The sequence below is a fragment of the Macaca thibetana genome, chromosome 15, assembly GCF_024542745.1.
Source record: "Macaca thibetana thibetana isolate TM-01 chromosome 15, ASM2454274v1, whole genome shotgun sequence".
Taxonomy (NCBI): Eukaryota; Metazoa; Chordata; class Mammalia; order Primates; family Cercopithecidae; genus Macaca; species Macaca thibetana.
The window spans coordinates 72334407-72353772 of NC_065592.1; the positions used below are offsets into that span (position 1 = coordinate 72334407).

At 37.6% G+C, this 19366-nt stretch overlaps 1 protein-coding gene across 37 annotated transcripts in view; it reads left to right on the forward strand.

Annotated features, from left to right (window-relative positions):
* PTPRD (protein tyrosine phosphatase receptor type D) overlaps nt 1-19366 on the forward strand; it is a 2337809-nt gene that overhangs the window by 2263974 nt on the left and 54469 nt on the right. For all 37 annotated transcript variants that reach the window (XM_050761934.1, XM_050761936.1, XM_050761930.1 and 34 more), the window contains 2 exons: nt 12036-12155; nt 12672-12826. In XM_050761934.1, the coding sequence (XP_050617891.1) occupies nt 12036-12155; nt 12672-12826 (275 nt within the window). The remainder of the gene's footprint in view (nt 1-12035; nt 12156-12671; nt 12827-19366) is intronic.

The following is a 19366-nucleotide window of genomic DNA, read 5'->3' on the forward strand; positions in this document are numbered from 1 at the left end:
ACTTCTCCAAAATGAGTAGATTTTAATAATGGAGTCATTGCTTGGTAAGGTCCAAGAAAAGAGTTTTATTCATCATATGGAGCCAGTATTATGGTGCATGGCACATTAGTTAAATGCTGTTGGTTTGAAGGACTAAAAAATACTGGGTAAGCAGTGTACCGTATCCCTGAGGACATGTGTACATATTGTAGCATCTGAAGATAATCAACCTTTAACCTTGAGAAATTAATGAAGGGATCTCTGAAACTTCATTGAAGATAGCAGATACTTTCATTGAAGAATGGGGACATTCAAGACAGAATTTGTAAACCACAAATGAGAGGTCTCTTTTACTGTGGTTATAGTAGTCTCAAAAAGGATATTTATAAGGAAGAGAGCCTGATTCCGCATTTACTGTGTGAGAGTTGAGGTTCCATAAATGTTCTTCTAAGCTCAACACATGGCAGTTTCTCTAAGCCTGGGTATGTATATGAGGGACAATTTAAAAGCTGCTCAAGAGATTTATAAGGGAAAAGCTCAGATAGAAAAATACTAAAAAGCCACAACTGTAACCTCAAAGGTGGGAAATCAAAAGCAGTGATAAATGGTTGGTTTAGCAAAATTGAAAAGCAATTAGATCTTTTCAAAACATCTGAATTGTATAGAGATGTTGACATATTGTCTAAAATGGGAATTAAGATAAAAATGACGCTGAAGACAAATATCTGTCATACTTTACATGCAAACCCCATTCAAAAGATGTAAATGGATCTGTTACCGATTTGTACTTAAGGTAACTCCTATGTAGCAAGCAGTTTCCTTAAAAACAGCTTCCCCTCCAAGCGATCTTGGATATCATAGTTAATAACTTTAATAATGTCTAACATATTAGATGCATTGATATTTCAAAACAGCCCTTTTCAAGAAACACTACTATGACCTCCAGTTTCCATATGAGTACACTGGGGCCCAGAAAATTACAGAAGCTTTGCCCAAGGTCATCCAGTTACCAAGGTCAGGGATAGGAATTGAAGACAGACCGTCTGGCTCCAGAACACACGTGCTTCACCATCAAGCCATACTGCCTGTTGACACTTCTGTGAAGCTGAGACAGCTGAACTATTATATTACGGCATGCATGTAAATCCAACCTACCCAGTCTGTTCTGCCTGGAGATAACTGCTGGTAACAAGCAGTCATTTGCAAAAGCTGTTTTCAGTAAAACACACATTTTATCTTGACACTGCAGGCCTTCATTAAACTGTGCACAGAAACTTGTTTTGAAATAACCAAATGAAATTCTGCCCCTTTTCTCCCTAATTGCTTCTAATAATAAAGTTAGTTCTAACTGGCCCCACTGCCACTGCAACATCTGATGGTAATGAGTAGTTCTTGGCGAAGGCATTGTGACTTAAATACCTACAGTTTATCTTTCTGTTGCAGGCTACCTTCTCCTGCAACCCCCCTCAGCCAGAGGAACTTATTTGGAAGTTACTAAATGAACCTCTGTTTGCTCCCTTCATTAATTACTCTTTGCTCTTGGAAGTTAGCTTTCTCCTTTGTTAAATGGCCTAAGGAGGCCAATTAAAATGCTGTCTTGTGATTTTTATTCTGTGGTGGTTCAGCCTGTACCCAGATTTGTGATGACCTGCATAAGCCAATAGGCGGTTGGGTAGTCTCAGCCGCCATCAATCTGACAATACGTATGAGCCCTGGCCCCCAAGGCCCAAAAGTCCTTTGTTCTCCAGTCTAGAACACTTGGGACTAACTGACCAAATGTCCTGGAGAGATTTAACAAAGCAATGGAGCTTACTATTATCTCATCTGCTTTTCCATCTGCCTCCCTCCCATCAGTCCAATCTCACCCTTTCCCTATCCAGTTGCTCTTTTACCTAAAGTAGCAGGAAGAAAGGGGAAGAGGCATTCCTGGATTCCCAAATAAGAGCTTGAATTGGCTTTCACTATAAAAACAGTGTTATAAATAGGGGTGAGCCGTTAGTGAAATCTATACCTCCAGACTTTAGGAACCTGGTGGGTTCTGTGGGCTGACCTTGGGACTCATTGAATTCTCAATTCCCAGCAGCCAACTTCAAAGCAAACATTGGAACTAGCCTGGCCCTATGAAGGGAAGTGGCACCAGTCTTCCTCATAAAGGGAGGTGGTCCAGGTACTGTAAACAAATTACCTCTCCAAGAGCTGAAGCTTGAAATGTCATTATTTAGATTAAGGCTCAGGTTCTTAAAATAATATTCATTCCCATGGTACATGAAGAAAATATGTGTGTGTGTTGTAAATGCTTCTGTGAATTAGAAGTATGCTAGACTGCCGCTGACCATAGATTTGCAGCAAGGAAGAGAGGAGAAAAGGAAAGAGAAGATAGCTTGATATTACACAAGACCGCATGGGGATACCACCATGAGACAGGACAGCTACAGGACAATTCCAAGTAGGGCACTTTGCACTCAGATGTCTGAGTTCAAATACCAACTCTTGCCCCTAGCTGTGTGACAATGAGCGAGTTTACTTGACTCCTCAAATTCTCATTTTTCCTTTTTTGGATTATGTGGAAGGGTTATTGTGGGTATTGACTGAGATAAAGGATCTGGCCAAGTGGCTCAGTGATTCTTAAATGGTATTGTTTGGTAAAGCAGTTGGGGGCTTTACAGTGACAACTTCAGTTTCCCCAAAAGATAGCCTCCAAATAATTCACTCTTTGTTGCCAAATGAAAAGAGTTTGTTTCTCTGTGGTTGACGATGAATCCTGACCAACCTCTCCATGTCACTGAATATGGTTAATTGTGCCCACGTTTCCCGGTGTGGCACACCCATGCATTTTAGTCAAGAGAAGAGTGGAGCTCAGACCACTGGATTCTTTTCCACTTGCTTTCCCCTAGAACAGGATCTCCAGAGTAGTGATCAGCCAGGGAACAGACCAAAATAGAACATTCTGGCTGCTGCATTGACAATAACACAACATGAAAATCATAAGTTATATAGACATGGGTTACATGTAGTGATAAGTGCCACTGAAGATACGTTTCCTTATGGTTCAGTTTTACATTCCCTCTCCTCTTTTTTGGTTATTTTATGGTGCTAGAGAATTCTCCTGCCTTAGAGCCCATCTCTCTTTTCAAGCTTTCTGTTTTGCCACAGCCTGGTTCACTTGTTTTTGTTTTTCTTTTAGAGATAGAGTCTTACTCTGTTGTCCAGGCTACAGTGCAGTGGTGTGATCATAGCTCATTGTAATCTAAAATTTCTGGACTCAAGCAATCCTGCCTGAACAGCAGGGACTACAGGTGCACAGCACCACCCCCAGCTAATTTTTAATTCTTTTGTAGAGACAGACTCTCACTTTTTTGCCTAGGCTGGTCTCAAACTCCTGGCCTGAAGCAGTCCTTCCACCTTGCCCCCCCAAAGTGTTTGGATTACAGGCTTGAGCCATCCCGTGCCTGACTGGCTCATTCTTAAGTTGTCACTCAGGTCTGAGGTTTATCAACAGCGCTTGTATTAATACCTTTGGTGGGTTAGAACAGCTGACTGAGACAAAAGGCTGCTGGGTTCCTTAGCAGGTGTTAGAAGTTTCACTAGCATCTGTTTTGAGCACTGATCATTCTTAGTATTTGCATGGCTAAAGAAACCCTTGTAAGTGTGAAGTATGACTTAGGACTTAAGTTGATTATTTGAAAACAAGAGTTCTTTGATTTTCAAATGTTATTACTTCCCTTCAAATGTGGCCTTTAAAGAATTCCAGACTTAACTGAGAGGACTTTTTGCCTGTTGTATACGTTCAGCTATCGACCCTGAAGGCAAAGTATAAGTTGAATATTTCATATGAGTTTCATTAGGGTATATAAAGAAATAAAAAAACAATGGGCCGGGTGCAGCGGCTCATGCCTGTAATCTCAGCATTTTGGGAGGCCAAGGGGGGCAGATCACCTGAGGTCAGGAGTTCGAGACCAACCTGACCAACATGGAGAAACCCCATCTCTACTAAAAATACAAAATTGGCCAGGCATAGTGTCACACACCTGGAATCCCAGCTACTCTGGAGGCTGAAGCAGGAGAATCGCTTGAACCTGGGAGGCAGAGGTTGTGGTGGGCCAAGATTGCACCATTGTACTCGAGCCTGGGCAACAAGAGTGAAACTCCGTCTCAAAACAACGACAAAAACTAAAACTAAAAACAATGATAGAAGCTGGAGATTCTGAAGGGAAAGCATGACTGCTGCCTGAAACACACAGATCAGTTTAAAGCTGTTGTAGAATGTACTGTGTAATATGAAATACTGTTAGTGGGTTTTTTTTCCCCACAGTTTCCATCTTTATTGCCAAATCCTCTCAAGTTTTGCGTAGTCCATTGATTCTGTAGCAAGTCATTCTAGTGCCCTAGAATGTGGTTTCTAATTGTTTCCATGTTTCATAACATGCCAATAAGCACATGAATTGGTCTGGGCAACCACATGGAAGGAGGAAAATGTTTGGAAAAAATGAAGCACTTTGTAGGGAAAGTAAAATGTATACAGCTGGGATTTCCACTACAAGGATATTATTTGTGGATGACTGGGGCACATGATTGGCAGCCTTGCTTGCAGAATTGGCATCTATGAGGTAGGATTTGTCTGCTTTTTAAGGTGTATATTAAATTATTATTTAGTGTGTGATCGTTCACCTTTTTCCCTTCATCTATCTCCTCTTGACTGTTTCTCTCTTACTCTGTCTTCCATCTTGAAATACAGAACACAGAGGGAATGTATCAACCTCATGCTTAGAAAGTTCTTGAGTAACCCTGATTAGTGTTAGAAGTTGAAAGGCTTACTCAGGGTTAGAGTATATCTGACTTTCATTTCACCTCTACAGTCTGCCTTCATTCTTTGCCCATAGTAGAGACTCATTATTTATCTTGCCTTGCAAGCTTTATAGTGGGGGTTGATTCACTTAGAGAGGTTTGTAAATGTACTTAATATTATAAATGTTGGAGGTGGGGAGTGAAATTTTGACACTTAACAAATGGGTCATGATTTTGATTGTAATCCAGTGTGAGTTGTGTCAATTAGTAGTGAAAATATAGGGCTAGAAGTGAAAAATTCTATTCTTGGTTTCCAAGCTATCTTAAGTCCCATTTTCTGTTTCCAAATAGGGAATCATACAAACCAGATGATGCCATACATTAGTAAAGCAGATCAAAAGTTTTGTGCATCGTGACTTTACTTGTATCTTAGGCCAAAAAATGGGAAAATTCCTGCCCTACTAAATTTTGTGGTTTGTGCCAAAGAATGGAGGTTAGATGCTGTCAGGGCCAAAGGGACTAGGCTGGTGTTAACTTCATTTTGTTAACAGTTTAGAGAACTTGACATTTGGCTGGTGGAACACTTCTGACCTAATGACCACTCACTCCTCCTCCTATGTCTTCCCTAGTCCTTGAATGTCACCTTAGTAAACTTCCCCTAGCACAAAGTGAAGGTGAGATGGAGACATATTCACATTTTGTTCTGTGGCTAAGAGGGCAATTCTGAGCATGAAGCAGCAGAAAAAAGAGATTGTGCTCAAACATTTTTTCTTTTCCTATAAAACAAAGCTTGAGATTCTTTTCAGATTGTGAGATCCTTTTGGGTTAAAATTTGACAAAATCCCATTGAAGATTATAAATGGCAGTGCTATTGTTTTCATTGCTGTTATCGGTTTTGGAAAGCCCAGCCTTGGCCAGTGGCAGACTAATTCTTGGCCCTTCGGGTTTGTCAAGGTTCGGTAAGTTTAATGGAGAGCAAGTGCTTTCCAAATGCCAGGTCTGTGTCCTTTTCCAAATGGAACTGAAGCGCCAAAGGCCGTGAACATTTAATTTCTCAAACTGTAGCCTAAAGCGCTGCCTATCTAGGGCAACAGAAACGGCTTTTTTCTTTAAGCAACTTTAGGACCAGCAGCACAAACATTGCCTTTGGAGTCTGCATGATGTATGGGATTGTTTTGAAAGTGGTGGATACTTAATGTAAATAGGACGCTGGCAACAAAAAGAATGATGCTCGTTTTGGCAATCTAAAGGATGTTGGGGTCCTTATCTAGCAAGTTCCACACTCTTGGTTTTCTCTTGTCAGCAGACACAGTGTCAGATAAAAGAGAAAGAATCCCACCAATTTCTTGCTGTTTGTTAGCTTTCTGGACTATCTACCTTCTTTCCCCACCCCAACTGCTCTACTTAGAAAGGCAACCGACAGATTCTGGCTCAAAGCATTCCTCTTAAAGCCAGTTAGAGTCCTCATGGCCTGAGTAAAGAGCTGGAATGGGGGAAGGAGATGCAACTTTGCTCCTGATGACTTTGTACAAAGCCTCTCTCATTCTCTGCATTCATGTCTGTGGTTCTTCTGTGCTGGATTAGGTCTCATTTCTAAGGTTTTCAGAAGTATGTATTAATCTCTGTTTACTAGTTTTTAGGATCCAATGTTTGGTTTTTCTCTATTGTTTATCAGCAGAATGTCTGGAAAGGCTGATGTTCAACTGGTAAATACCCAACATAGTTGTACTGGTTGTTAAAATATTGAACTGCATTAATACTGACTTGTACCTATGAATTATATTTTTATTGAAACACTGAGTCATCCAGTGATATTGTTTGGAAGAGGTGACACTGGAGTGAAAAGCAACTGCTGGGCAGACCAAGGCAGAAGCAGAGGTGGCTGTAGGGCTATGTGGGGCACCCAGGTGCTCCTCAGGAGCGATTATGTCTGAGGTGGGTACTCTGAGGACTCACCTCATGTGGGAAGAGCTGATATCAAAGTGCTACTTGGCCATGAGAAAGAGGCACCTCACACAGTTCTGCTCTGGTTAGGACAAGGTGCCAGAAACTTGAGACTTAATGACTTTCAATTTAATGGGGAAAGTCATTGGAAAAGTTTACGGCAGCTCCCTATGTCAACTTCTGGCAGACACATCAAACAAAAGGGAATAACTTTTTAAAAATTAATAAGCAGTTAGGAAAGTGTGCAAATGGTTCAATGAACTGGTAAGCAATTTTATGATATGTAATTTGGTTTATTTTGAGAATAGTATTTTTCAACTTTATGGCTGTATATATGAAAAGCTGCACTGGTGGTCAAATGCTTTAATATCACTCTCATTTCAAATATTGTACTGCCTCTTTGTCCTCCACTAATTAGTGTTAGTAAAGATATAATAAAATGGGGGAATACACAAACCAGACTGACTGCCAGTTGGGAATAGATATAGCCAAATATTGATTGAGTGCAGAGAACTACACTGTTGTTAAAAGAGAATCACTGAGATGCTCTCTGTCCTTATTATGGAAAATCAAGTATTCAATCTGGTCTTAAAAATTTCCAGAATAGTTACTATAACCTGTAGAAATAAATAGTTCAGCATTTAATTTTTCTGCCCACTAAAATTTCTGATATTTATCTAAAACTCTCCTTTATTATAGTCTCCCTCATTCAATGGGTATTGGCAAAGGGGTACCAACATTTCCTTACTCCCAAAAATAACTTTGACTTGTGTTATCTAAAGTTAGCCTGCTTGTCCATTCGTTACAGAATACTAATGCTTGAACAACCACTCTGCCCAAACTTACCAGGTACGAATTTACAGTCACTTTTAGCAACAGTTATGGTGCCCCACGTATCATTTATTGCCTATTCTAAGTCTTTCTTTGGCTAAATAATCTGGTCCAAAGCAGACTTTTCAAAGTACCATGTGGCAAATAGGTTTTGGATTAGCAATGCTACAACTCTTTGGAGGTATCAGTTTGTTACAGTTGGAATTCTGATGCCTTGCCATGTTGCCATGCTCAGTAAGTCATTATTAAATTGAGATGAGGAGGTTTTGTTTTCAGAAAGTTTTAGACAATTTAAAAATAAGCCAATGTAGACCACAGTTAATTGATTATAAAGTTGGCTACCACTCATTGAGTGCCTACAATATGCCGAGCACTCCCAAGATAAGCTCTATGGGAATAAAAATAGCCTAGAACGAGAGTCCTTCTCCCAAAGTATGGTCAGCAGACCTAATGGATCAGCTCCTACCAAATATTTGCAATGACAAGATTTTTTAAAATACATTTAAATATGTTTCATTATTCCATCAACTTGATTTTGATAGTTTGTCATGAAAAAGGTAAAATAAATGAATTCCATAGCATAAATTTAGCAATGGTCACCCTGTTCTTTCCATAATTATAGAAAAATGAAAGCTTCACTTAAGGGTAATAACTTTGTGATAATAAAAAGAAATGCCTCCCCCAAATTTAGCCACAACTCTGAACTGTCTCAGTTGAAGCTTCAAGTAAAGTTACTGGGTGATGTTTCTAAACCACAGATTGAGTCACAAGTTCTGCTGTTCTTCTTTTCCACCTCAGAGTTGAACACATACTCTTCTCAGAAGAGATTGGGGCCCACATAGATTAAGAGAATTGTTTGGTATCTCAGAACCACCTATTTGAGGAACTAGGAGGTTTAAAATCACCCCCACTTAAGTCAATAAGGCTGATGGGTTGAGGGCAGGGTCTGAGTCTTATGTCACCTCAGTGCCCCACAACTGCTAACACCTTGCTTTGCACCTAGAAAATCCTAAGCCAATATCTGCTGAAATTAATAACATGTTCTTTTTTTCACGCTTAGACTGATTTAGTTAATTTATAACAACAACCAGACACACACAAAAATCCAGAATGTCATCAAACTGATAACCAATAATAGCTAGTGTTTGTTGAATGCCTGTTTGTGCCAGCCATTAGGGTTAAGTGTTTTAGGGGCATCATTTTAGTCCCCACAATAGCTCCATAATGCTGGAGACACTCTTCCCATTTTACAGATGAGGCGACTAGGCTTTGGTCCTGGAAACAGAGAAGCAATTTTCGAGGCATCCAGGGAGACTCTGCCTGACCTTCCATGAATCAGTGCTGAAGGCCGCTTGTATCCATTCTAAATCAATAGAAAAAGGCAAAAAACAGTATTTGTATTCAGTAACTCCTGCCTTCTAGTTCTTAGGTACTCAAAGGGAGCTGCCTTCATTTCTCGTCTCACAATCAGCTTTATGTGTGAAGCCTAACAAATAGTAACTCTCTCTAGAAATACCTTATGAGATTTTCTCTTAAGAAAATCGAGTAGGGGAAGGGCTGTTGTCAAAGGAAAACATTTTAAGAGAGGAAAGTGGAGACAGTTCCTTTATACTAGCTAATGAGGAAAGAAAAACTATTTCCATTGTCGTCCTTTTTTTTTTTCTCGCTACACTTCATACTTGCTTCCTAATGCTGAAATCAGAAATCATATGTTTAGCATATGGCAAAAAATGAGACTTAAAATCATATTTGTCATTAACTCTGAGCCCTTAAATTCAGCCCTCCAAAATCAGATGAAGGTGTGCAGGCTACTCAGAGAATGAGGTGGAGAAAGGAAGTGCTGAGGTTCTCACCAGCAAAGGGGAAAATGTATTACTGTCGCTATTCAGATAAGCCCAGGGAAAGCTTCTGATCCCACTGCTGAGGCCATGTGTGTGCATTTCCACATACGTTAGGATATTTATTTTTCATAAGGTCCTTTTGAGATATATTTCCTGAAAGAAAATGGTAATATTTAAATATATCCGCTTTAAAAAATTGCTTCTGATTTTTGCAGTTGAAACATTTATTTTTCTTTTGGTAAATAATAAGATTAAAGTGCATTATTCAAATTGAGTACAAAAACAACTTTTTTCCTCTTTTAGCTAGAAATTTTCACAGCGTTTACCCCTTATAGTAATGCTCCGTGGTATTTTTTTTTGTAAAGGGGTCAAAGTCTAAGCCAATAATAGCTGCAGTTTCAAACTTATTACTAGAAATGTGAGGATTAGTATAATTTTAGTTTTTCCTGCATCTTAGGAATGGAGAAGATTTGTAGATGGAGAGTCATTTTTCCAAAAGTTGTATGAAGGTTGCCTTCTCATTCTTTCCTTCATCTCCTTTTCTTACCTCACGAGAAGGTCTAAATGTAATCAAGTCCCAGTTTTAAAATATAATTATATTGAATTTGGTTCAGTGCATTGAACTGACTGTATAGATGATTTTGTTGCATTAATGTGCTGTTTTGTGCATATCATAGTGATATTTGTCCTCAGGGATTTCATTAGTTTATTTTAACTGAAAGGGTTGCTGTCCAGCTGAAACTGTTAAATGATGAATTTTAATTTCTTTCTTGAATCTTCAACTCAACACATTGTTGGCATCTTCTTGAATACCACAGTATGAGGCCTCCAGAATTCCTTTTGTCCTCTGCTGGGAGACATCCACTTGACATCTATTTCATGGTTTAAAACAAAGCCTTTGGCATAATTTTTGTGATTTTTTTTTCTCATCTAAATCATGACTGCTTAAGTAGTGTTGGTTCTATTCAGATGGTAGTTTTTGCTAAATATGTCATCTGTGACCTGGGTTTTAGCTTATGGTGAAAGAACATGTAGAGATGCCCATGCCTGGTCACTCTACGTCAGTATTCTCCTTCAAGAATTCTCATTTCCCTGTGTTGTTATCTCTTTGAGTTAGGGCAAATGATAGAAATAAAAACACAGAAGGCTATTTTGTACAACTAGGAAACACACAAAGTATTTTTTAAATCTCACTACGGTAAAATTTTTGTCTTATTGTGGACAATTTTTGTTTGTTTTCATCAAAAAGGTGATGTTTGCGTGGTCTCAAAGTTAAAATCAAGGCATAGAAATGAAACCTTGTGAATTTAATATCTAGCTTAGTATATAGCTGTAAAGTGCGTTTCTTTTTTGTCTTGTCTAGGAAATTCTGTACAGGTTAAAACCTCTCCCTTTCTTAGAAGGACCAATTGTTTCATGGAAAGAGCCCGAATTCTCAGAGGAGCAGATGCTATCTCTGTGAAAGAGAAAATTACAGTATTATTCACAGAATGTTACAAATACTCATATTAAACATAAAAGCAAATCATTATGTAATAATTCTATTGGACCAAAAAATTTCTAGTGTCTCTAATACTAATGCTTTATTGCCTTTGTTTAAATCCAAAGATTGTGATTTTCTCTTCTTTCTTTTTCAAATAGAAAGGTGTATTCCCTATTTTAAACTACTGCTAGGAGCTTTCTTTACCTAGAGAAATGTATTTCAATTGGGTTCTCCTAAGAATTACTCCCATTAAAAAAAAAGTCTGAGATAGAAAGGGTAAATATAGTGAGATCTATGGCGTTACTACAAAAATATTGTGCTGTGTTTGTTATTTTTCATTATGCTTTTTAATGCCCACCAGACTCATTCAGTAAATTTGAGGCTTACTGCAGACTTGGAATTATTCTTTGTTGTGTGTTAAACTAATTGGGTTGAATACGTTTTATGTGCTTTTGTTCCACTCCACATAGAAATTGTAGATTATTCATCTTGAATGAATTTTAAATTATTTAAACTTTGCACTGTTGGTGTATGACCATCTGAGACTCTTTTTAAAGAACAGACAGCTCTTTTTCCTGTAGACATTATAGGTTTAATTTGCTTTGGATACGAATAACATTTATCTTGTGTTAAAAAAAAAAAGCGCATGCTTATGTTGTTTGTTATACGTTGATAGATTTTCCAATTATTTCTACTTTTCTTTAAACAAGCATATTTGGAAGTTGTGATAGCTCAAGATGAAAAACCTTATGCCTTTTATATCTTGACGAATTAACACTAACTATCTTACCATGTAGTTTAAATGCCAAAGTGTCATCCTCCCGATGCGATTCATAACGTCTATCCCAGGACAAATTTATTTTCTTTTCAAGCACACTGAAGTTTCAAATCCCTCTCTCTTGTATTTTACCCAACAACAATCTGCAGCTTATTTTTTCTCCAGGAAAATTGAATCTGTTACTGTTTAGTATTCCTACCAGTTTGAAAAATGTGGTTTATATTGGCATCAGAGCAGTAATTTACATATATTGGGATAACAAAAATGCATGCCAGTAAAAGATCAACATAAAACGAAATGCAGAAAAGCTGTTTTCCTTCAACAGCGACTCAAAGCAGCGTTAATAGAGAAATGGATGAGCATTTGCCCTGAATGCGTCACTTGTTTCTTGTAGGTGAAGTGTGACCAGTATTGGCCTAGCAGAGGCACAGAAACCCACGGACTGGTTCAAGTAACGCTGCTCGATACTGTGGAGCTGGCCACATACTGTGTTCGAACATTTGCACTTTACAAGGTTTGCTTTTCATCTTGTTCTCCTCCCTTTACCCACTCTATTGTTTAAAGAAAGCTTCTTTTGAGAAATCAAATGTCTTAAGGCTTTACTGAAATCTTGATCCCAATGGCAACAGTGAAGAATGAAATAAATCTTCCATTATCACTCGGCCATTTTTCTTCTTGCCTGGCGATTTATCAGTAAATATAAAACTCTTGCTCCGAGTGAAAGTTTCAGCCAATGAAGAATAGATGAAGAAGAACTAGTTCTTCCTGGAAAATGTGATAGGAGCTCTCCTGGTAGTTAAACCTGAAAAATGTAATGCTTCTCACCTAAGAATTTTGTCTTCCTGCGCAAATATTTGTCATTTACAAATAGCTTGGGGTTTATATCGCCAAAGAGTGTGTCTTCCCAAAGGATATAGGGTGGGAGAAAGGAATTAAAATAGCACATTTTAGCGTTACCTCTTCCCTGTTATTCATCGTTACCACCTGAGGCTGGGAAAACAGCATTTCAGCTGATACTCCTATTTCACAGAATGGTTCAAGTGAGAAGAGAGAAGTGAGACAATTCCAGTTCACCGCCTGGCCTGATCATGGTGTTCCAGAACACCCTACACCTTTTCTAGCTTTCTTACGTAGAGTCAAAACCTGTAACCCTCCCGATGCTGGTCCGATGGTTGTGCACTGCAGGTAAGAAGCATTTGTTTCACTTGCAGTCAGGAGGTTTCTGAGGAAACAGAAAGCTGAATTGTTTCTCATTGGATGTGTTGGCAACTTTTTGACATTCTGGGATACTAAATGCCTTCATAAATAACACAGCTCTCTTTTGGTTAAATGAGGCCTACGCTAACATCAATAGGATGGATTTGACATAGATGTAGCTGTGGTCCATTGCTATTGTCTTTCCCCAGTGAAGAGAAATAAATAAACGCAAAGTTAAGTGGGCACATGGCTGTAAATATGTAAAACAAAAAATAATATGTGGGGAACTATTCTTAAAAACAAATTTATATTGTTTGACAAGTTCTTGTGTGCTGAACTGATACAACCTTTTTACTATTTATAGGGAAAAAATTACTAAACAAAATAATATCATACAAGCTTTAGGGAGAATATCTTATTGCTTAAAGATGCCTTCTGTACATTAGTAATATCAAGTCTCATAACATCACTAATTTGATTTTTTAAAGGTGTATTTAATAGAATATAAGATCTGTAATTTGGAAGGAGTTATTTTATGTACTCAAAGATAATAAGCTTGTATTTTTCTCTTGAAACATATAGGTTGTATTTTTTGCTTAAGTCTAATAGCTATACCACCACTGAGATTGCAATATATATAAATGTTTATAGATTTTTAAATATTAAACTGATTTCTTCCAGTTGCTTGAGTTCCTCTTAAGTGTCATTACTAACAGACTACTCAAGCGATCTGGTCAGAGTCTATTTATTACTATATAAATGTATAGTACATATATAATTTCATGATAGTTCTTTATAACATGAGAAATTCGAAGATGAAGAAATATTGCTTCTTCCACAGGTAAGTAAAATAGAAGTGTGGGAGTACAGTAAAAACACAAGAAAACATCTATCGTAAATCAGTTCTATCAGGACTTAATTCCATAGCTCTCTTTCATACCCCATATTATACTATAATATAATACAGTAGACCTTAGAAAAGGGGCGAGTTTTTTAGAAATGGGGTCAATGCATTGATCAGAATAAAAGCAATGAAATTCACGTAGTCAAACCATGCTACAATGCTCATTGTTAAACAATGGGCTGGCAAATTCCAAACAGGATAAAGTTTCTCTTTTCCAGCAAATGTTTTCCTAGATAAAACCAGTAATAACATTACCTTGTATTTATGTAGAGTATTTTACTAATTTCAAAGCACTCCCCTATGCTTTGTTTTCTTTGATGTTCATAACAACAGTACGTTGGGTTAAGAGAATTATGTTGGGTCAAGAGAAGTGAGAGGCTACACAGGTTGCTTCAAGTACTGATAACTAAGAAGATGATAGCATCATCGGCCTCAAGTCTTATCTAGATTCTTGTTTCCCTATATCTGAGACAGGGTCCTTTGAGGACTGGCCACTCCAGCTGCAGTTTTCTGCATGATTGTAAAACATTAAAAATTGTTTTTAATTTGAGCAAGTGCTTTTACATCATGAAAGTGGATTTCTGGTTCTCCTGCCTTTTGGTTTTAATTCAGGTGCTAGTTTGATCAGTCTGTACACTCTGTTACACACAGTTCTTTGCAGGCCTCGGAGAGCCAATGTACCTGATTATACGGTGCCTCTGTTTGGTAAAAGCTGAACTTGATTATAAAAATCACAAATGAAACACATGAAGTGTTTTCAGATAGAGTTTGGCCAAAGAATAGAGAAACAGAAAATTTGGGCTAGCAGAAGAAATGTTGCCCTTGTATGCCTAATGGCAAAAATACGGTACACACACACACACACACACACACACACGTGCTGCACACACACACATGCCTGCACACACATATGTAATTATATGTTTAATAGGAACAAAAATTATAGACACATAATTTGGAAGTTTTCACTGAAAAACAGCATGATGATTTTTTTCACATTGCATTTCAAAATACAGAATCTGTCCTTTCTCCAAATTTTCCTCCCATTTCCGTAAATTAAAGTGGAGGCACTAGAATTAAAGTGGAGGCACTAGAAAACTGAGATAGATAGATAGATAGATAGATAGATAGATAGATAGATAGATAGATAGATAGATAGATACATACATACATACATACATACATACATACATACATATATACATACATACATAATTTTTAAAATACATTTCACCCTCTGTAGATTATAAGCAAGGTATAGAGTTCATGCTGGGCACCGTTACGGACACAAAAATGTTTGCAAGCAAATAGCAAGTATGAGAGATAAGATAAATAGCTGTAATGCCTTATTTTGAGAAAATACACACACACACACACACACACAACCCCCCCCACATCCGTGTTACGTTAAGCCACCTGGACTCACCTCAGAGAGAGACAGGCTACTCAGAAGAAATAAGGAAACAAAGATGAATGTACTGAGCTAATAGCTGCTGACATTTGGAAGTGCTGTGCCTGAGGCTCTGGAGAAGCTGCTTATTGAAACAAACAACAGAAGAGTAGGTATATTGGTAGAAGAAATTTGTTAGCAACTTCAAAACAATGAAGGAAAGGAACTGCATAAACCGAGCTCTGTGACATAATTACCCATAGGTAATTTTACATGTCTGGTAAGAGGTTTTGGCCTCTTTATTTAGGAGGGTCATGTCTACATTGTCAACATCCATATTATCATGAATTTTTGAGTTGAATACAGCCAAGTTAAAACTTGACAGTATAATGTTTTGTGACAAAGCAGCAGATTAAAGTCATTCTTAAATGACAGTTATTCATGTAGCATCCCAGAAATTCTAGTTTAGAAACCATTTCTAAGCAGAAAGAAACTATGCAAAAAGCCACAATAACCATGTTACAAAGGGATACTGATCACGGTTAACCATGATCATGTTACAGATAATTGCAAAAAATAGTCTGGAAGGTAAATGCTGTATTTTGTGTTGCGATTTCTTTTATCATGTACTAAACTTTTTTTTGTCCTATATTAAAGAAGTAGTGACAAAGTAGATCCAAGCCTTCTGCCCAATATAGCCTATGGTGAGAATGGAGGAGGTTTTAAAGAGGTCAGGTAGTAGCCCAAAAAAGGTGGGGCTGGCGGTGCAGTACAGAAAAAGGATATCATGGTCCTCCAATGGTTCTGGGACGTAATTGGAGTAGGACAAAAATGAGCCATTAAGTAAAAGAAATTCTAACAGTCAACAACAAGAAAGAATTTTAGGGATAGCCTAGGGCAACATGCGCAGACAAGACCTTGGAAGGTCAGGGAGGACAGAGTCTACCAGATTCCTAAAAGAAAGGAGGTCTGGTTCAACAGCAAGCAAGGAAAGGCCAACTCTAGTTATCCATCAGTTCATACAGAGCATAGAATCCCAACATTGAGGGTACGCACTCTGGAGAGCTAGACTGCCCAAGTAAAATGTCAGCTTGTTTACTTACTGGCTGTGTGCCTTTGGACAGATTATTTAATCTCTGTTTCTTCACCTGTAACATGGGATAGCACTGTAAATAGCAATGAGAATTTTATAAAAATCAAGTAAAATGACATAAAATAGATAGATATAAAGCACTTGAGATAGTGCATAGCATATAGAAGTATGCAGTAATTTTAAATTATTAATAATTATTCATTACTGAGTACCTTTTAAAAGCTGTATGTATATTTAGAACTCTGAGAAGAAAAATTCAACAGGAACTTGGATGTCATCTGTGTAATCTGAGCCATCCATTTTATTAAATCACAAATGTTTATAAATATTCAAATCATTAAATGAATGGATTTTTTTCAAATGTACATGTTTCTACTATGGTAATCCCATAAGACTTCTGAGCGAGAAAGAACACGTTGATGCTACGTGTTAGAAAGAATCATTTATAATAATACATCTGTTTGTATAAAGACCTGAGAAACCTTTCAACTCTTAAAATGATGCTGTTAAAGGAACTTAATATTGTGGTCCTTAATGCCTTCAAGATGAGGTCTGAACTGCTTATCATTGCATTCATGACCCTTTGTAATCTAGGCTGATCTCACCCTTCGCACCTCATTGTTGACTCCTTGGGCCATCTTCTGATAGCTACACATTTCAAGTATCTTCATCTCTGGCTCTCAGCAAAAGATATTTATCTGGTCTAGAATTTCAACAATTCCCCTTCTCTACTTGATGATGTTCAACCTTGACGCATAATCCAACTTAAATAGCACTTCCTATTTGTATTGCAGAGGTTGCAAACTGGCTTCGGATGGTTTTGTTGATATATATGATAATTTTTTAAAAATTTGAGCATGAATTTCTTTAAGCTGGAATGCACTATCCAGTTTTCCAAACCCTTTCCACTCCCTATTATTTTATACACATTTATGAGATTGCTTCATCTTGTAGACATTTGAGTTGTAACTCTGGAGAAATATTTTAAACTTATTCTCCAATTCTCTTCCCACAGGAAGAATTAAATATTCTCTAAATTCTCATAGAATAGGTTCACACTTTGCATGTTTAGCTAAATGTGTGCAGATCATATGTGCCTTGAGATCTTAGAAGGCATGAGTAATGGCTTATGTACATTTTTACCCCAGCTCTTACACCTTAGTAAGCACTCAGTAATTGCTTGTCCAAGTTTGTTGAATTCCATATGGCATTTTAATAATTTTTACAAATATAGTAAGAGTTTCAAGGCTGGACTGATTTTTTTGGTTTGTTTTTTCACCTAAGAGACTGTATTTTTTTCCCTTTATATTGGGATATATTGGGATATTTCTTTATGAGAGCTTAATTTTTAAATTGCCTTTGCCTTACTTATAACTATTTCATGTTCTTTCCCACATACCATCTATTCCATGATTAAATATAGACATAGCTCCCCATTTTGTAGCCATACTAATAGTTCAGGATAGTTGCGCCCTTATTCAACCTTGGTCACCAAGCATACAAACCATACGCTTGGCTCCAGGTATCTCTTGTCAGCTGAAGAGGCCCTGTTGTAAGTGCTTTATATGTGTTACTGCTTTTCCCTTCCCATGGTATTTACAAGGAGTAATGTTAGTTTCCCATTTCACAGAAGAAAAAACAGCAGAGGCTGAGTAAGACCAGCTTACTTGCCTGAGCTCACACTACTAGTGGTGGCAATGTTCCCCACGTTGCATGGCCCTATAAATCAGGCAGATTCTCCAGACTTTAGGTCCCATGATGGATTTTAGCTCCCCTTTCTGCTGTCCCTTTGGGGGCCTTTCTCCATCAAGCCTTCCCTGGTGACCTGGTCAGAATGAGCCACTCCTTCCTTTCTGATTCCATACCACATTGCTCTATTCTGGCCTTTCTTTCACTCCTTCTAAATCAAAGGCAATTGCTAGCATGTGAGTCTCTTCCATTCCTTAATCACTTGAACATAAATAATCACAATAGCTACCAATCATGGCGCCATTACTGTTTTCCAAATATTACTGAGCGTTCATTTTATCCAGAAAATAATATATTTTGCTTGCAAAGAGCATTAAGCACAGGGAGGTAGTAAGTGATTTGTTCAAGATCATACAGCATATACATTTCGTCCTGATTTCAAAGTCCATGGTCTGTTTACCCATCATTATATCCAGTTCTTACTCTTCGTATTGCAGAGCCCACCTAGTCCCTTTCACTTAGCTCTTTACTGCACATGTTGTCAGATATTTGCCATTATCTCTTCACAGCACATATATATGTGTGTGTGTGTGTATATATATATATATACACACACTATATATATAATCGTGCAGTGCATATATATACATGAGTGCGTGAATAGAGACATATAGTATTGTTTTTATCTTATTTGTAAAATGTGATTTGGGAGCAGAACTTTCTATTTATTAAACTGAGATTTCCTTAGAGGTCATGCGTTACATTTTCCTATATCATCTTAGTCTTCCCCTTAGAAACTAAGGCCATTTTGTTCACCTTTTGAGCCTTGTTCCTTATGTTGTTTTATAGAATAATTTGTGGCTTATATTCTAAACCACATATTCTATAAAGTCTATATTCTAGTACCAAAGGGACATGACAACTGATTTGCTGTAAGTATTTGCATTTGTTAAGAATGAATACATTGGGAAAAAGCTATAATTTCAGTGAATCAGTTATAAAACCCTGACCCATGATACTAAATCTTGTGTCACATTAACTCTTTTTAAGACAAAAGGAAGACTTTTTCTTCATAAGAGAAACATTTATTTATGAAAAAAAATTGAAAAGGGGATAGATCACAACTCCTGAGTTGATCTTCTAAATGAAACAATCTCAAGGAAAATAAAATAAGCTTCCTGAGTGTCACTTAAATCTATCACAATCATAGAATCAAACTGCGCTTCAGAACTGGAAGGAATAGGAACTGCATACCAGATATAGATCAATAATGTCCTAGAAGCACCAACAGGCCACTAATGTGGCCCAGTAAAAAATCAGATACCAGTTTGGGGGTGTAAAAATTCCTAAGTTCCAATCTTCATAATGCTTTCTGACTTTGCATATGGAAGCACAACCAGGAAACTATGTAGGCCATATTCATAACATAACCATGTACCCCTAAGCCCAACC